Source organism: Barbus barbus (assembly GCF_936440315.1).
Source record: "Barbus barbus genome assembly, chromosome: 35".
Classification (NCBI taxonomy): domain Eukaryota; kingdom Metazoa; phylum Chordata; class Actinopteri; order Cypriniformes; family Cyprinidae; genus Barbus; species Barbus barbus.
Window position 1 is genome coordinate 19,075,074 of NC_136763.1, and position 20,238 is coordinate 19,095,311.

At 35.5% G+C, this 20,238-nt stretch overlaps 1 protein-coding gene across 1 annotated transcript in view; it reads right to left on the reverse strand.

The window, feature by feature from the left end:
* Positions 1-18,866, reverse strand: part of wdr18 (WD repeat domain 18) — a 78,511-nt gene extending 59,645 nt beyond the window's left edge. The window contains exons 1-4 of the mRNA XM_079393032.1: positions 18,629-18,866; positions 17,347-17,457; positions 16,653-16,786; positions 7,562-7,703 (exon numbers count right to left, since the gene is read on the reverse strand). Coding sequence (XP_079249158.1) covers positions 7,562-7,703; positions 16,653-16,786; positions 17,347-17,457; positions 18,629-18,838 — 597 coding nt within the window. The 5' untranslated portion in view covers positions 18,839-18,866. The remainder of the gene's footprint in view (positions 1-7,561; positions 7,704-16,652; positions 16,787-17,346; positions 17,458-18,628) is intronic.
* Positions 18,867-20,238: the final 1,372 nt, after the last annotated feature.

Consider the following 20,238-nt stretch of genomic DNA (forward strand, 5'->3'; position numbering starts at 1 on the left):
TACTAATACATCTAAAATGGAAAAAAGTACAATCTACTACACTTTCCCACTGCGCTGCAGTTTTAAATTTATGTTCTTTTAAATTAGCTACGAGGTCATGCTGTGACGTATCGATCTGCCGTTGGTCACACGATGTCACGTGAGGCGAATTCGCAGGCCTTGCTTGAACTTTGGAACGCAGCGAAATGCGAAAACATTTCACACGGGCTTGCGATTCCGGTCTGACGCATTCACAGACCTTAAGGAGGAGTTGGGGATGGAGGAGGGTAAGCGCATGTCTGTGCGACACACAATGGCAAGTATGAGAACGGATGCTCTTATATATCTTATTAATTGTAGTAGGAGGAGTTACGATCAGCTGAGCGTCAGCTGATGCTGCAGTCACAGCATTGTCTGCCTGAACTACGCTTGAGCTCAATTTGTCGCTCAAACTAGATTTCAGGTTAAACTAGTAGTAAATAGGAAGGGATGACCACGCTCACTCACACTCTGCCTTTTGAACTGAGGTGTTTATACAGCGGTCTGTCGTGCCACAACAAAGAGCGTCAAAACAACATTTATTGTTTGAATTTCCTAAAAAAAAAAAAAATGGACATAATTCGAAAGATTAGACTTTGTTTATTATTAAAAGTAACACGATATATAACTGGAAATTTCCAATTAATTAAATTTCCACTCGTGCAATGGTTAAAATCATGCTGTATTTGTTTGGTACACATGCAAACCGAACCGAAAACTTGTGTATTATGTGTACGTTACATCCCTAGTAAATAGTGTAAATAATTTAGGAGTAAATGTTTCAAGTCAAACTATAGAAAGCCTGAATCGTTTCATGTTAAAGTGATATACATATTATAATTCTATCTTTTTTAAATACAGAAAATTAAAACAATTTTTTTTTTTTTTTAAGCGACTTCATTATAATGTAAACTATAAAAGGTGGATAAACATCGCTTTTGAAATCTGCTATACAGATCAGTATACTCAATCCAATTTATAGCATGCTTGCTGAACAAAAATCAATTTCTAAAAAAAAAAAAAATAGTCTTCTCTATGCCAAAAAACAATGCAAAAAAATATTTTGGATCCCATGAATCTGTGATCACACATCAGTTGAATTCTATATTAATGCACCAAGTTGTTTGGAACTGCTGACAGTCTACAATTAGACTAATGAACTATACTACTTGGCAGAAGAAATGTTTATTGTGATTTATTATTTATAAATGTTGGGGGTATTAAATTTTTGAATGTGCTCACATCCATATCCAGCTGTCTAGAATAAGATGCTGCCTGACATCAAAATACTGCAACCCACTGCTATCTTCCACAGCAGAGCTAAGCTGTTAACATCAGCCTTAAACCAGCCATGAAAATATCTACACGGGAAGCCCATGACACAAGCATCATTCAAAACAGCTGAGTGCAGAACGTGTCACCCAATTAAACAGCGCGAGCCACATTCCCACGGACACCACAAACAAATTTTTAATCGCTTGCTACTTCTGGGGGTTGATCGATTCGGGTATAGATTGGCCCTCAGACCCTGACGGCAGCCACAGTGTTCAAATGGCTTTAGACAGCGTGAGACGAGGCTGATTATACGAGACCTACGAGCATGTTTTGTCAGGAAATTCATCCAAAAACGATCTTGGAAACGGTCCTGAGAAAAGAGGGCTGAGTCACCCTGAGGTATACTCCCCTTTATTATCACCCACACCTCGTTCACCCATTTCTCCTCACTAGAGCTCTGTCATGACAACAACCGGTCCTGCAAAAGCCCCATGGGGGATTGTGGGTAATGAGAGAATGCACTCAGTGTGACATTGAATGTCTGTGTGCAGTGGCGCCGCAGGCACACCTCCAGTTTAAACAAAGACTATGCAGCCAGTCGTTCATGACAGATCCTCAGAGCATGTAGCCTGTAGATCAGTCATGCCTGTGGCTTCTTTATAATGGGTTTGATTATTGGCGTAATCCTGTGAAAGCAATGTCAATGACAACAGGAATAAAGTCTCATCCAAAAATCACACTGGAACATTGTTAGATGCAATGAGTAAATCAGCGGCGAGAGCTGAAGTGTTCCTCGGGCTCAAAAGTCCATGAAAGATCAAACAAGTCCTCCACTTCTTTACAGTGTATCAATAGCGGACTGGAAATTATTCAGCACTGAGGTTCAATGATCACACAGGAAACACTGAAAGCGAGTCCACAGGGCGATCTCAGGATGACCTTGGAGGGATGCTCAGCTGCTGATGCATCCTTTGATATTTTGATGCTTCTGGTGTGCAGTTTCTCATCCTGGAGTTTGATCTAAAAAGTGCAGTTTATAGTTGGATTTGAAAATTAGAAGCTCTGTGAGTCTTCCATTATCCATCAATTACTAAAAAGGAAAGAGCGATTAATCAGTTGATTTTGAATAGAATTGTGGATAATAAATTCAATAAATGAACTAAATACCTATGTATGCTCGTTATGTTACATAAATACTATATATAGACATATATATACAAACACACACACACTAGGGGTGCAACGGTACACAAACATGACAGTTCGGTACATACCTTGGTTTTGACGTCAAGGTTCGGTATGGTTTCGGTACAGCAGGAGGAAAAAGACTAAACAAATGTAGTTTTTTTTTTATTAAACAATGGTTAACTGAACAAATTGCTCTCTTTAAATACATTCAATTATAATGAATTTTCTTAGAGATATAAATCTACCTCAGCTTCTGCTCTAAACTATAGGGAACCCTTTTACATTACTATAATGTTACAATTAACAACACAGGCCAAACTTAAATCCAATTACTATTTATTTTTAACTATAATAAATCAACACTAAAATAAATATAAAATTGTATACAAACATGTAAATAATAGTTTTTAAATTAACTTCTAAATTACACAATTCTTTTTGTTGTTGAAATATAATAATTTACAGAGTGGCTGTCATAACTTGTGTATTCATAAAGATTTATTTAAACATACATTATATAATTAAGATATCACTAACAGGTAATGTAACATATAACAAAGTATATAGTCTAATATTTAGCAAAATGCTCTTCACTAGACTTCATTTCTCTAGGAAATAAAGAGCTGTAGACACTCATGACTTGCCTGAGGTAAATGAAATGCTACTTGACATTTTGTTTTAATGACGTCTTTCCACGGTTGAAACACTAGCTGATTACGTGAGGGGTGAGATGTTCATTCATGCAAATTGTGCGTTAAAATTAGTAGTAAGGAGGGAGGGATGGTCAGCGATCTGTCGCACCATGTCATAGAGGTTTTTTTTTTAGGTGAAAAAGGTGTAGTTGTTTAGAGATGCGGATTGTCGATAAAGATAACATATTTGAAAATGTGCTTCAACGTTTTTCAAATTAAATTTTTTAACCTTCTATTCATCAAATAAAATGTAGTACTGTTTACACAATAATGTTAAGCACAGCAACTGTTTTCAACATAAATGATAATATTTATAATGATAATACGAAAAAAAACCTGTACACAGAATGTGACAATGTCCCTGTCTTCCTAGGACTGCAAAATAGATTACTGTGGACTGTAGCCAATTGATTAAGTCTAGTCGTTGACCGATATTGTGTTTTTGACAGCCGATGCCGATATCTTAGAGAGCAGGGTGGTTGCATACATTAAACAGGATACAATTGCACACTTTATAAAATCTTTCTAAGATCTCACTTTATAAGGTTTGTGAAATTAAATGTTGATTAGGCATTCGAAGATCTGCTTAAATGATATAAATGCATATTTGCTGAATGCTGATGGCAAATGAGCAAGTATTATGTTTGCCTTTCTATTACTAATAATATAAAAGCATTCTTTATAATACTTTTTTGTATAACTTTTAATTGCTTTGTTTAACATTCTATCTGATTATTATACAGACTTCTATCCCTATTAGAAAAAACAATTAAACTGTAACAACAAACAATGAAGAGGGAGAAAGTGAACGCTGTGCTCAGTTGCTGGCATTCTCACCACTGTCAAAATAAAAGTCCCACCTCCAACACATCGGCCAATACGGCGAAAGATGTCAAATATCAGCAGATATATCGGCCTTGGAAATATATCTCAGGGCTTGACACTAAACATTCTCATGTGGTTGTCCTTCGGACAAGTAAATGACAAATTTAGTATAAAAGTATAAAAGTTACTTGCCCGGAGAGAAAAAAATTCATTTTACTTGAGTTATAAATATAATTATTTATTGTAGCTATACAAAACACATTTAGTTTATTTAGTTAGATTTTTCTTTTTAAATAAAATAATGAAAAAAATAATAAAGTGTGATAATACTGTAATTTATTTAAAAAATGTATTAAAAAATAAAAAGGAAGTATTAATTACAAATACAATTATTTTATATTAAACTTAAAAAATAAAAATAAAAAATTTTATATATAACCTTTTTCACTTTTTTTTTTTTTATTATTAGAGTTCAATTTAATCAGACAATTGGTATAAGACATTTGGGCTGTTACCAAACAAATGAAATCGGTTCAATTCAGTTTTTTTCCATTTTCATTTTTCTATACTCTGTTTTAATGGTTAAATTAAATTTTATTAATCAAAAATTCTGTCTAATTAATTGAGTTTTTTACAGTTTTATCTTTATGAAATTCTGTTTTCCATTATTTTCTGGATTCCATTTTAATGGTTCCATTAAATTTTAATAATCAAAAGCATTGAAATGGGCCGTGGATGGGTATTCCAGCATGACAATGACCCAAAACACACGGCCAAAGCAACAAAGGAGTGGCTCAAGAAGAAGCACATTAAGGTCCTGGAGTGGCCTAGCCAGTCTACAGACCTTAACCCCATAGAAAATCTCTGGAGGGAGCTGAAGGTTCGAGTTGCCAAACGTCAGCCTCAGAGAGGATCTGCAAAGAGGAGTGGGACAAAATCCCTCCTGAGATGTGTGCAACCCTCTCTGATTGCCAACAAGGGCTTTGCTACTAAGTATTAAGTCATGTTTTGCGAAGGGGTCAAATACTTATTTCACTCGTTAAAATGCTAATCAATTTATAACTTTTTTGAAAAACCTACTATTAAAATTATAGACTGATCATTTCTTCGTCAGTGGGCAAACGCACAAAATCAGTGTATTCCCACTGTATTTTAGAAAGCTAGTTTTTGCAATGTTAATTATGAAGTAATGTATTAAAGGGATAATTCACCCAAAAATAAAAATTATGTCATCACTACTTGCCCTCAAGTTGTTCCAAACCTGCATGAGTTTCTTTGTTCTGTTAAACATAAAATATATATTTTTTGAAGTATTGATGGTACCCAAATAGTTTTTGATCCCTATTGCTTTCCATAGAATAAAAAATATATTAAGGAAGTCAACAGGGACCAGAAAGTTCCAAACTCATTGGTTTGGACCAACTTGAGGGTAAGAAAATTACAGAATTTTCATTTTTGGATGAATTGTCCCATGAACCTTTTTTTTGTTCTCTAGCCAATCAACACCACCCATCAGTCGAACCTAGCATGGTTTTAAACTTGTATGAGCCATCAGATGCGTTTAATATTGTACGGATCTCTGTTCCTAGAGCAGATGGAACAGTATGTTCTTGCCCGTACTGTCCATCACACAGGACATCATTTTCTCCAGCACTGATCTTCACACATTCTTCTCAGTCAAATCAACCATGTCATCCGAAGCCACCCAGGAGAAATAGCAGCACAGAGACTCCAATCTGCTGCTTATGCAGTTTACATCACAGGCAGACACTTACTGACCCTATGTCACATTCATTAACGGTAAAATCACATTTCAGCAAAGTTTCAAACTTGAGGAAGGGGAAGCATGCATTATTGTCAGTTTAAAACAAAATTACCTCGTTTTAAGTGTTTTAGCTGTCAGACAGGAGGCTTGTAAATGCCTAACAAGGTCTATAAAAAGTGCACATCAACAAAGAACAAGCACAAATGGGATGCAAACTTCCCCTGAATGACAATCCAAGGTCTCATCACAGCAAACAGTAATTTAAGAGCATCTTCCCACATAAAGCAAGGAAAAAAAGACAGCACATCATCTCAAGCCAAGTACCCCATTCATGACCCGATTTCTTGATGCCATTACGAGGGTTTAGCAAGTTAAATAAGCTACAAACTGGATTACAAGTGAGACAGCTTTAGGTGAATATGACAGAGAAATATGAAGAAATACTTATGCTTTTCAAGTGATTTTTCAAAAACTGGACAGAACGGATGAAGACATCAGCATATAAAATTAGCAGAGATAAAACAGGCTTCCCTTATAAAGCATTAGAACAAATACAAAGATGTGTGTAGGTGGCATAAGGATGTGGAGATGCCTTTTAAAGTGGTCTGGCATTTACAAGAAATGTTATTTGGAACAATCAATGGACACAAACAGATGTATTAAACAACTATAACTATGTTAAGATGCACAGTGCCGCGTATATTTTATGCATTTATTGATTTATGATTGATTTATACACCACACAAAAATAAAGAACAATCAGTTACATTTAGGAAAACTTTTCCATGCAATTAAATTAAAGCTTTCTGGGCAAAACATTATTTGTTTGACCAGTCTACACCATCATTTGGTGTTTCTTTGAAAAAACTGCTCTATTTTAAGGGGCCGTTCATACAGAGCATGCTTTTCTAGACTAATGTGCTACTTTTCCATAGTTTTCCTATGTAATCGCGCAAGACCATTGTTTGTGACCATTGTGCTCATGTCTCGCATCTTTTACAGCATCTCGCACATGAGCACCATGTTTTTAAGACCATGGCAAGTTAAAACAATTTCAACTTTTACATGCATCACCGTTCAATGAATGTCAGTTCCAAAAAAACAGCGGACCAATCAGAAGATCAGGAGATGGGGCAAGTGTTGCAAGCTTTTGTTGGCATGGCAACTGTTTTATTTGATGGAAATAGTCTTAAAGGTAAGGTAGGCAATTTCAGCAATATCAAGCTAGCTTTGAAAGCATAAGAGCCCATCCTCCCTGCAAATCACTCTCCAAAGCCACACCTCCTCCAAAACACATGAAGGTGCTCAGACAGACCAGAGGGTAACTAGTGACACGGTGAGAGGCGGCGTTGGTGGAAGGTTTATGTGACGCTGTCAGAGGTCTCATTCACCGGTGAGAAAACATTACAGTACGCATAATATTACAATAGTAACGACATCCATTCTCGCTCGGTCTGCAGTAGCATAATGTAACGCGCTGATGACGCATCATGACTAATAATACTACTGCAAATATTGCATACAATAAAATGAAGTTGTGACAAAATCTTTACAGATTGTGTTCCAGTAGATCATTTAATTAACTTAATTGAACAAGCAGCAAAAATACATTTGAAAGATTTTAATTGAATTGAAAGCAAACACAATCCATGTTAATGACCTCCTTATTGTTGTGTTGTATAAAAATGCATTCAAAAATTCAATGTGTGGTTATAGGATTGCTATAATATAAATATACGCTTCAGATTTAGTGATGCATGTAATTTATACCCTTTTGGAGAGGCTGAGCAAAACTCACCTTAACGGTTTGGTCCAGGGATGCGGTGGCAACACGGGCTTGTGGTCCCATCAGGCCACAGTGGATGTCTGTGATGGGGAGGGAGTGGCGGGAAAGGATGTGACGCGGTTCTGGTGTGCGGGATGAATCCAACTGAACGGCGCTGAAACACAATACACAATTTTTCATTACCTTGTCGTTATGAAGTCTTTATTATAAACGACACGCTCAGGTCAATTAATCATGAGAGCCATCAATTCTACCACATATTATTTGCATGATGATGAGTTAATTAAAAATTGATGAATGTGAAATATTAAAATATAATACACTAGGTGTAAGGGAAACATTAGGATTGATACTCATTTTCTCTCTATACAAAAATCAATGGCAAGCTTGTGCCTTGACCTTGAAAGTATTCGTTTATAAGATTCAATGATTCTAGATATCACACCACATCCCATACTACGCCTTTCTGTAGAGGATTATATACATATATATTTTTGTTTGTTTGGATGTCAACCTCTTGTAAAAATATCAAAAAAAGAAGCAATGTAAATTATTTACTGTAAAACGCAAAGAAAAAATGTACAATCATTTAGTAAGTTAATGGCATGACAGCTATAATAATTATTTTTAAATAAATGATCCACATATTTATTTATTTATTTAAAATTGGTTCCACATATTGGATTATTAGACACATTAAAATAGTCCAAATTGAGAAGAAAAAAGCATGTATCAAATATACATCGTCTCATGGATTGATGACAGAGATGGTTTTTGGTCATTGTTCATTCTTCAGCTTTTTATTGGATGATGTACATCACATCATGTGTATTTAAATGATATCTAACTTCTTATGTCTCATATACATCTCTTGCTCTCTGCTCCTGACACCCATTACTCTTTCAAATACTGCTTTAAATCAAATTCATTATTCTTACTGTAAAAGGATCTCACACACTCTCATGCTTTAAATGAAACACATAAACAACAACATTTTGGTGACATTAGCTTCATTTTTCTTCTTAATACGGATTATTTTAAAGTGTATAATAATATGCAGAAACAATTTTTATTACATAATACACAATATATGTGAATGATTTATTCGAAAATAATGATTACTGCTATGCCATTAAATTTATTAAATTTTTCTTTTTGTGAACAATTGTTTTTGTTTTGTTTTTTATTTAAAGGCAGACTCAAATACACTAAAAAATTAATAAATAAATAACACATGAATACAAAAACTACACGTCAAAGAGAAGAATGAAGATGGTAGAGGACCAGATAGTTGTTATGGACAATGGTCTGCATGATTGTACGAGGAGAAAAGAGCAAACAACTGAAGCAGAAACAACTGAATTATCAGTTAGGATCAGGGAGAATTACTTTTCACAAGGGATGTACAGGCAATTCTGTCAGCGTTATCACCATTTCTGTCCAAAATGAAAACATTCAAATTAGGGCTGCACGATATTGCATGCGATTGTCATGCGCATCTACTCAGTAAAGCCGGTACCGTGATTAGTGGTAAATCTCCATCACCTGTTTTCAAATGGAGCGGCATTTAATATACAGAGCCGTAGTTCACCGACAAGCTACGCATTATCACGTTCAATATCGCAGGCGATTCATCTGCGATTCTGAGCTGTCTTGCTTCATTCAGAATCAAATTCCTGTGGTTGTAGCGTAACAGTTTGAAGAGAAACACTCACGGTTTGGAGTGATCCACTGAAGCTCTGGAGTAAACTCGATGCGCGCGTTCGATCTCGATATCTCTGCTCGCAAGTGATGGGATCCAGATCGGCAGTGAGCGTTTCAGAGCCAACCGGGTCATGCTTTTCATCATGCTCTCTCTGTTCCCCGATGAAAAAGTCAACTTTAGAGCATATATTCTGGATTGTAGTCATGTGAGAGGCAAGTTCGGTGCACATTACTGCTAATTCAGCCTTCAAAATGTCCTCAAATCGCTTTATAGTGACCGCCATATTGTCTTCTGTGTCACGGCCTGCTGCGGCCGCTGGTTTTGTTTTCTTCTTAATTGGCGAGGATGATGGTGAAAGATAAGTGAGTTTCCGACTGTGTGACATCTTCAGATAACCGGCAAACGAAAAAGCTACCCCAAATGTAAGAAAAGACGACAAACAAAAGTAAAAGACGGGTTATATACACGGAGCTCAGCTAATGTGCGTCTTGGCTCATGAAAGCTTCACGTGATCCCCTTTGCAAAGTAATTTTTCAATCTTTTTTTCGTATTTGATTTCACAATTTGCATGTGTTGCATGTGTCTGGCCAAACGATCAGCCTCAAGAAAAAGACTGAATGAGAGAGATGCGGAGAGGAGAAGGAGATCCAGATGGAAACACAAGGGCAGATAAAGTGAGACGAGACAGAATTGAACCCCATTCTGTCAGCACCGCTGGGCGAGCTCAGGGGCCGACCTGTCTTAAACAACATCTGTCATACACATCTGCGTTTTTATGTCTGAGAGAGTGAGGATCATTTCTGATTTGTGCTCAATTTTACATTTGCAGTAATTGAGTTTGCTAGTTCTGGGTGAGCGTCCATGTCTCTCCTTCTGTCCACAGTTCACTTCTGCTGTGTTCATGTGAGTTATAACAGCAGTCGAAAGTTCTTCAAACTTCTGGATTCACAAAATTAATCAGGGTTAATTAATGTATTATATCAATGGGGCTTCTTTGGGCAAAAAGTTTAAAAAGAAAAAAAAAATCTAACACTATAGCTTCTCTATTCTATCTGTTTTCCTTTTATTATATAATTACAAAAAACCTTGCTACATGTACTGCGTTAAAGGGATAGTTCACCGAAAAATGAAACTTCATTTGCCATCATTTACTCACCCTCAAGTAGTTCCAAACCTGTATGAATTTCTTTGTTCTGCCGAACACAAAGGAAGTTATTTTGAAGAAAGTTTGTAAGCAGGCTGTTTTGGGGCACCATTGACTTCCATAGTAGGAAAAAAAATACTATGGAAGTCAATGGTGCCCCAGAACTGCTCTGCTTACAAAACTTTCTTCAAAATAACTTCCTTTGTGTTCAGCAGAACAAAGAAATTCACAGAATTTTCATTTTTGGGTGAACTATCCCTTTAAGCTGAGACTTGTTATAACACTTGCATATCATTGCTCTTTTGTTGATTTTGATTGCTTCCATTGTCCTCATGTTTAAGTCGCTTTAGATAAAAGCGTCTGCTAAATGACTAAATGTAAATGTAAATCATTATAATTGACATTACAGCATCATACAGAGCATTGTGAGATGATAAAGGCAATGGTTATTGTTTATTTTTAACAATGCATAGTTACATTTGCTACATTTACATTTAGTCATTTTGCAGACGCTTTTATCCAAAGCGACTTACAATTGGGGAATACATAAAGCAATACATCAATACAAGAGGCAAACAGACACAGGAAGTGCTCATAATACCAAGTATTACAAAGTGCTACAAATACCGCTCACATTTTTTGTTTACAATTTCTCTTTTCAAAAAAAATTAGCAACAAGCTGAAAATTATGTGCTGAAAAAAACTGCTGCAGGATTTACTTAGAATTTTTTTTCTATCAGAAATTGCTAGTAAATTTCACAAACCTTTACAAAGAAACGGCAAGTAATAAGTTGAACAATTTTGAAGCAGAAAGACTGAAATAGTAAGCCTATTTTCTTTTAAAGCATGCTCCTTTTATTAATAACCTTTTTTGACTCAATTGTTATGAAGAGATCAAAAATAGTTATATAAACTCAGTTATGAACTAGAGGTTTTCCATAAAAATATGAATATTTTGGCATGCATCGCTATAATAACGGTCAAAAGTTTGGATTTTTTAATGTTTTTGATGCTTCTGCTCTCCAGTGCTGCATTTATTTGATCAAAAATACAGTAAAACAGAAATATTATTACAATTTACAATAACGGTTTTCTATTTTAATATATTACATTATCACGTAATATATTTAATACATTTCAAATGTTGCAAAACATTTATATTTCAAATTAATGCTGTTTATCATCAATGTTGAAAATGGTTGTCCTGCTTAATAGTTTTGTGGAATCTATGACACATTTTTTCAGGATTCTTTAAAAAAACAAAAAAAAAGAAAACTTTAAGAAATGTTTCAGCATATCCTGTGACACTGAAGATGCTGAAAATTCACATCATAATAAATCACATTTTAAAATACATGAAAATCGAACAAAGTTCATATAAATCGTAATAATATTTTCACAATATTACGTTGTACCTGCTGTGATTGGATTTATTAATCAAAAGGTTATGCGGTTTAATATGGTGGTTTTTTTATTTGTGTTTTGTGTCTGGTATAAGATTTAATACCAAAGACAAATTTCAACCATGGTTGATAATAAGGATGCATTGTATTGTATTGTTTTTAAATGTATTTTTGATCAAATAAATGCAGCCTTGGTGAGCATAAGAGACTTTTTAAGAAATTTTTTTATATAATTACAGAAGATTATGAATTATGAAAACAAAGAGACTTTGTTGTGACTGACTGGCCACGTACGAGTTTTTGGTTTGACATAAAAGCTTTGCGCATCTCTCTGGCAGAAGGTGTGTCGACTCAATCAGTTTCAGCTCTCGCTCTGTCCTGCATCCGTCAGTGAGTCTGTGTCCCCCTCTCACACTTTAGATTCCCCTCGTTATTCACAGCTCTTCATTCTTCATGCTGCGCTGCGCTTAGCGTCGCTCACTCAGCAGCAAGGTCACAGTCAACACAACCGGACACGATTCAGCTTACAGCAGAAACCCGAGTGCAGAACAGGTGCGATGTTTACGGGCAAACACGATTAAGCTGGTGACAACAACGCAGTAAAGGAATCAATAAGAGCCCAGACTGGTGTTGCTAAGAATAAACGTAAACACACCAGGCAAACAATAAAGCGTGCTCCAAACAAAGTCATGTAGTTCCAGAGGTGCATGCGCCAGCTAAACAACTGCCATTGAGATTAGGATCAATGACAATTAAAGGGATAGTTCACCCAAAATTAAAATTCTGTCATTAGTTTCTCACCCTCGTGTCATTTCCCGTAAGACCTTCTTTCATCTTCGGAACACCAATTAAGATATTTTTAATGAAATACGAGAGCTTTCTGACCCTCCATAGACAGCAACGCAACTAACAAGTTCAAGGCCCAGAAAGGTAGTAAGGACATCATTAAAATAGTCCACATGATATCAGTGGTTCAACTGATGAAGCTATGAAAAAAATGCCTTTTGTGGGCAGAGAAAGCAAAAATAATGACTTCATTCAACAATTTCTCTTCTTCCTTGTCAGTATTCGACACGTTCATGACAGTTTCACAATGCAAGCTCTCAGATCTCATTAAAAATATTTTAATTTGTGTTCCGAAGATGAACGAAGGTCTTACGGGTTTGAAACGACATGAGGGAGAGTAATTCATGAGAAATTTTAATTTTTCTTAATTTGTTTTAATAATTCTCTTTAAAAGTGTCCACAAAAAAAAAACGCTTCTAATTAGCTTCATATTTAAAAAAAAAATTATATCATTTTCCAGAAAAGTTTCAATGTGATGTCATAAGGTGTAACCACGTCAAAAGTAACAACACCTCTTAATCACTATTTTTGAAAGTCACACCACATGACATCAGTGTTATTTTTTAATTATTTATATACACTATTAAAAAGTATTGGTTAATTTTGTTTAAATTTTTAGATATGCAATATTTTTTATATATTTAATTTTATTACAGTTTTCATTTGAATTTCCGTTTTATATAAGTTTTTTTTTTTTTTTACCTTTATTTTTATTGTATTTCTTCCATTTATTTTATTTAGTTAGCAGTCAAGGCATCGATTTTCATTTTTCATCTAATATTAATGTTTATTAATGTTTTATTTCAGATTAATTTAAATGAAAACTATTTTAATCGTTTAGTTTGTTTTAGATAACAGTAATGTCAATTAATGATATTTTACAACCTAAACGAACAATGCTGTTTCATAAATATCTAAAAAAAAAATTGATACATAGTTTTAGACCATTTATTCTTATTTTAGTTTTTAGTACTTATTTTCAGTTAGCTGCCAAAGCAACAATTTTTGTTTTTCCATCTGATATTTAAATTTTATTTTGTGTTATAAAAATCTTAAATGATTTTCTAGTTTAACAGACGTGACTTTGAATAACAAAACATTATGTCAAACTACTTAAATTCTTGAAAAGGAAACCTTATTAAATCTCTTTTAAAAAAAAATTCTAGGACAGCTGCAAATTTTGTTTTCAAAAGTTCAGAAATAAAAACACGTTCATGAAAGAGTATCAAGGTGCATTCTGTGTGTATGAATAGTATTTTAATGTATTTTTGAATATAGATTAGAAAAAATGAGCTTCATTAAACCATTAAAAACCACTCTGGTCTACGCTGACAAATATTCCAGAGAAATGTGACATTTACTGCAGACTCAAGAATATTTTGTCATCATGGGATCCTCAAAAAGCGTTTTATGCATTTCAGGGCCCAAAAATGCCATCTAGATAGGCAGCTCACTATAGGTGAAATCACACACATCTGTGTCCCAGCAGCATGTGAGGGTCAGGGAATGTTGATTATTGTGCTGGCTGAGAGGTTATTCTGTCGAGCGATACAGATACAGTATAATAGATGCACGTCATCTCCTTTCCAAAACTCAGAGACCGAAGCTGAATTATTCATCCTGATTTGATGGCTGCGCGCCTCTCTCCTGCCTCCTCCTTTCATATATATTGCAGCCCGTGTGTGGGCCTGGTTAACCTTAACTAATTCCATCAAACAAACATGACCGCGAGACATCGCTGGCCTTCTCCCTCAACCTTCAGTTCAAAACCAGCTGTTACGTCAAATACAGCAGGAAGCCTCAAACTGCAAGTCTTCAAAAACATACCACAAGTTTGGGCATCTCCCGTAATTGATAATGCTCAGAGAACCTTAGAGGTGGATGTCTTTGCTCATCAGTCTCACTTCTACGGCTTCAAAGTACGTTACTTCAGATCGATAACAATAACAGCATAGCACAATAGAGACGGACAGATCGGCTGAATACAAACAGCTTGGAAGCCGAATTGCATGCTTTAAATCTTAATTACTCTGGTTGAGATGTTCTTAAAGCCATCTTGAAACAAAGTGGAGATGTAAGGTGGTTTATCTAGATTTATTTCACCATCTGCACCTGCTGGAAAACATTGAAAACACTCACAGCGCCATCTACTGGTCGTAACGTGGAAGCAACCCTGTTTCAGAAAGCCTGGGAAAGGACATGTCTAAGTTATATTTCACCCCAAAAATCAAAAGAAACAAGAATAAATAAAAATAAGCTTATTTCTGGAACATTAAGGGTTTTTTAAATAAATAAATAAAGATATCACACATGATACGGCAGAGAAGTATTTGTTGTACAGTCTTTGTCTTGTTTAAATAAATATATAAAATAAAAATATATTGTCATGACAGGATGATTTTCAACACTACATTACAAACCCAACACTTACATTACTGATGCTGTCAAAATGCAAAAAATAAATACATACATAATTTTACATTTTTGTTTGGGACTGAAATATAACATGAAAATGGATAGTTGGTGTATAAAAAGATTATAGGTTAAAATAATTTTTATTAACCAGTTTTAGCCTTTACCAATATGATGTAATGCTCCTGCAGTATTACAAATTAGTTTTATTATATTCAATTTTCTAAATTAATGAAAGCATAATTACAAAAGTATTAGCACTGCTGGACAGAACATTTTCCCAAAGGTTTTTCATGTAAACGGAGGATTTTAAAGTCTGATGCGATTAAAAATTAAAACACATTAATAAACCAGCAGGTCAGCATACAACTAAACTGAAATCATGAAGTCATAAATCTAGAGGAAAACAACAGTGTGAACTACTTGCCACATAATATATAGGCTTAAAGTGCACACTCTGAGGTTTAATTTGACCGTATTCTCATCAGAATTGGAGGAAAGGTTAAGGAATTACAGCTCTTCAATATGTACCTCCCCCTTTTTCAAGGGACCATAATTAATTGAACAATTGACTCAAATGCCATTTCATGGACAGATGTGGGCTATTCCTTCGTTATTGTGTGTGTGTGTGTATGTATAGACCCTTTTAGGGCCGACGTCACAATTACGCCACAGCGCTAGCTGGAGGCAAAACAAAGCGAAAACTCGATGTTGTAGAGGCTCAAATTTTAAATTTTAAGGTATACCTGATGCCACTGCCAAACAAAAAATGACGACAGCTGTGGTTAAATGAGATAAAACGAGCCGACTGGACAGAAACGATCGTCAAAAATGCTTGCAACGCACACTTCTTATCAGAAAAGGTTAAATAAAGTATTGTCTTTTGTTGTTATGGGCGCATCTAAAGATTTCTTATGCATCTCACTATGTCGTGTATGAAATAATGTCTGTGCGCATGTGTGTAAAACAACAAACTGACGATTTATATGCTTAATCATATGTAATTGTATATACATTGTTGTGACTAATTGTGGCTTGGAATAATAATGTAGCTGTAAAAATAGTTGCCTGCTGAAATTGAAATATATATACATCTTCATGACTAGATACACACTGTGAGTTTGTCTTAACTATACACGTTTTAGATGTGAGTCACTCAACCGAAGGGAATCCTGTCAGATCGTCCATCCTTTGAGTAAAAGCGTGTTCCGTCCGTTAAAGTTAACCTTTTCAAATAACAATCGCAGTCCCGGAGCCATTGCTGCGGCGCCCGGGGAGCAGTTGGGGGTTCGGTGCCTTGCTCAAGGGTCTCACCTCAGTCGTGGTATTGAGGGTGGAGAGAGTGGAGAGGTTATTCACTCCCCCCACTTACAATCCCTGCCGGACCTGAGACTCGAACCCACAACTTTCGGGTTACAAGTCCAACTCTCTATCCATTAGGCCATGACTGCCTTCAATACCACTTCCTGCATGTGCAACTTTGAAAACTGAGGAAACCTCAGTAGTTTAGCTCTCACTCACTGAGGTCAAGACTTACAACCAAAGCAACAGTTGAAAACAAAAGAGCAATGATTAGTGAAGCCTTTAACGCACCTGGAGAGATTCCAAATGAGAGCCAGATTGTCTTTCCCTCCCGACACAAAATGACTGCTGTCATCAGTGAAACGGATGCAACTCACGTCCTGATAGTGTCGACTCAAAATAGCCAGCAAATTTCCTGTTGACATCTATTAATAGAAAGTATTAAAACAAAGTTAAATGTGTCCACAATAAATCCAGTTTAAAAGACATGTGCCAAGAAATATAAACTCTTTGCATTCATATAGTTCATATGGTCAAACTTTTAAGCCATTTTAAACAAAAAATTATAAAGTAATCACTTAATAAAAAAAATGTATGTGTTGTAGCCATCAAGTAAAAGGTACATATTTCCGTTACACCTAAATATATGGGAATTATTTTCAAAGTTTCAAGCACTTTTTTTAAAATCCTGTCAATTTTTATTTCATAAATATTATTGTTTTGTTTGTTTTTGGAGGGGTCTCACCATATGACATTTTACAACCTCAGCTAATGCGTCTAAATCATTTAATATTTGAAAAGATTTTGACAAACAGTCACAGTCATATGAATTTTTAATTTATGCCCCACAAAATAATATGGTGAATTTTAAGAAAAATGCATCATAGAAAAGCATGCATTTTAAATGTTTTTAATGAAGTAACTAAATGAGAATTATGTCAAAACAAAGGAAAACAGTGTGATATTTATCTCCTCCAGTCCTCACCTCCCACAGGTATACAGCTTCAGCAATGCCAGCCAGGACATAAAGGCCATCAGGAGACGCACAGAGACACGTAACGATCCCAGGACACACAATCTTCTGCTGTAGCTGGTCCTGAAAGGTAGTTCAAAAGTTATTCACAGCATTTAGAAATGCTTTCACAACACGTTCAATCTGTACTCCACAGTCAATGACTAATATGACTATCATAGATCGTCATAAATTCAAAGGGAGTCACAGCCATTAAAATCTGATGTTTAAATACTCTATGAAAACAGAGTAATATTTGTGTTACATTTGAATGAGAGCAGATATTTCTGGCTGTCAAAAGCATCATATTGATCATTTTTTGACAGGTGCACTTTTAGTTTCATTCACTGAACCAAAAGAGTTGAAGCCTGTCTATTTATAGGCTGCCATGTCAACTGCTCATGTGACTTAAATCACAACTCCATCAGCTATATAAACCAATGGTTATTTATTTAATCTCTGTTAACAATGCTAAACCAATAAACTGTTGACTATTTATTCAATAGTTAGTCTACATATTATATCATGAGCAGACATTTGTAAATAATGATAACTGATGTTTGTTTGTTTTTAACGCCATGCCGGCTTTTGTGGCTTTTCCCATGGTGAGAAAATGTTATAAACTATATCAATCTATTTATGAAAAAATATATATATATTTGGTTTAACTTTTAAACATTTCTTCAAAAGTGTTAGCTGAGTATAAAAGGTTTATCACAGGGTTAAAACAAGTACAATCTAATAAAACATGACAGAAAGCACATGTTGGTGGATATTCTCCTAAAATTAAAAGCTTGTGCATCATCCTGGGATAGCCTATTCAGCACATTGCTTATTAAAATATGAGAAAAACTGGACTTTTATTGTATCAGTGATGATTGCAACATGCATATTACGCTGACAAATAACATGTTTGTTTGTTTTTTTTTTCAATTTACCAATATTTTTAAGCTAATATGAAATATAGCTTACCTTTTTTTACTTTAAGCTAGTACGATGTGACATAGATTTATTAAAAGTACTAAAGCTTTCGTGTAATATTTAATGTAATCATAAAATTAATGTAAAATAATTGTACAAAAATTATAAAACGTTGTGCAGCACTTAAGTCTCCGCTGTCACAACTTGACATGTAACTTATTATCTTCTTTTAGTTAACTAATTAAACTGAAGAACGCTTGTTCTGACGCTATTTGTTAATTATTTATCGAGAGTAACATCAGTGATGCTTATTTTCAGATGCAACTCTACACACCTTTCTTTGGATCTCCCACACGTTTATGAAGTTCTTGCCGAGTTGAGCTCCTAATATGTATTCTCCGCTCAGGACTGTTAAAGACCTGGAGGACGTGTTACCCCCGCGATAGGACAGGAATTCTGACCCGGAATGAGGGTCGAAAACCGCGCAGTTAAACAGCTGCCCCGCTGAATCTGCAGACAAAACTACCTCCACGGGCGCCGACATGTTGGACAGACCAAGCGCGATAATTTTGGAAGGCGTTGAGGGGCGGGTCTGTCCAGCGTCATTTCCGATAAAGTAAGGAACTCTGGGTATTGCTGTTCTACGCTGTCGTGTGTGTGTGTGTGTGCGTGCGTGCGTGCGTGTGTGTGTGTGTGCATGTTTATGTGGTTTATGAGGACACAAATTTGTATAATGACATGGGTATGACAGAGGTATTACAATATGAAGGTGGTTTATGAGGACACTGTCTATGTCCCCGTAATTCAAAAGGCTTAAAAAACATACTAAATGGTGTTCTTTTTTAAATCTAAAAATGCACAAAATCTCCTATGAGGGCTAAGTTTAGGTGTAGGGTTGGTGTAGGGCAATAGCACACACAGTTTGTTCAGTATAAAAACCATTACGCCTATGGAGAGTCCCCATAAACCACAAAAACCAACGTGTGTGTGTGTGTGTGTGTGTGTGTGTGTGTGTGGTCCTCATGGGGACTCGTGTCATGGTGGGGACCTAAATTGAAGGAACAAAATCTTATAAATCATACAGAATGAGTATTTTTGCACAAAGTTTCCTGTAAGGTTTAGGTGTAGGGCGATAGAAAATATGGTCTGTACAGTATAAAATCCATTACACCTATAGAGAGTCCCTACAAGGATAGCTGACCAGACTCTGTGTGTGCTGAGCTGTATTTAAAAAAATCGCTTACATTTTTATTCCCGATATTAAATTTTCCCATAATTTGAAAGTAAATGTTTAAATGTACATGTAGCCGGGTAAGGTATAGCCCAGGTATGATTGGCTGATGCAATGCCAGCCTGTGAACCTATCAGTGTCCTTACTCCTTTGTGATTGGTTAACATGGTTTAAACCTTATGAACCTATCAGTGTTGACATCGACAATATCAAAAGGGAAGGGTTTGAATTGTGGAAGTCACAATCACACCTTTGTGGAAGTACATCATTATGAACAAGGGAGAGGGCTTGGTGCATCCTCCTGTTGTGTTTTAGCAGTTAGGCCTTTTTCCAGTTGTCTCCCAGTAAAGGATTTTGTCTTTTAAAAGGGGAGGCTTTATTTGTTGTCTTTTTGTGGTCATCACCAGGCAAGTGACCATGGTCTTGCGTGGTGAGCGACCATGCATGTTGCTACATGGTACACTTCTCTTGTTATGTATGGAAGTTTGTCATGTGTTTTAATGAGTGTAATATAGATAATCTTTGTTTTATGTTCAGCAGGTGTAACTGCACATCCAGGGGTTTCCAGTCACTTGGTCGGAGATAATGTCAATCAGTGATGTGACTGCACCGCTGCTTTGTTTTTAGTGTTTGTTTGGGGTGACTGTTTTAACTTTTGTTTTGTCTTGGTCTTATTTTGGTTAACTTTGTTTATATGGGTTTTCTTTTCTTTT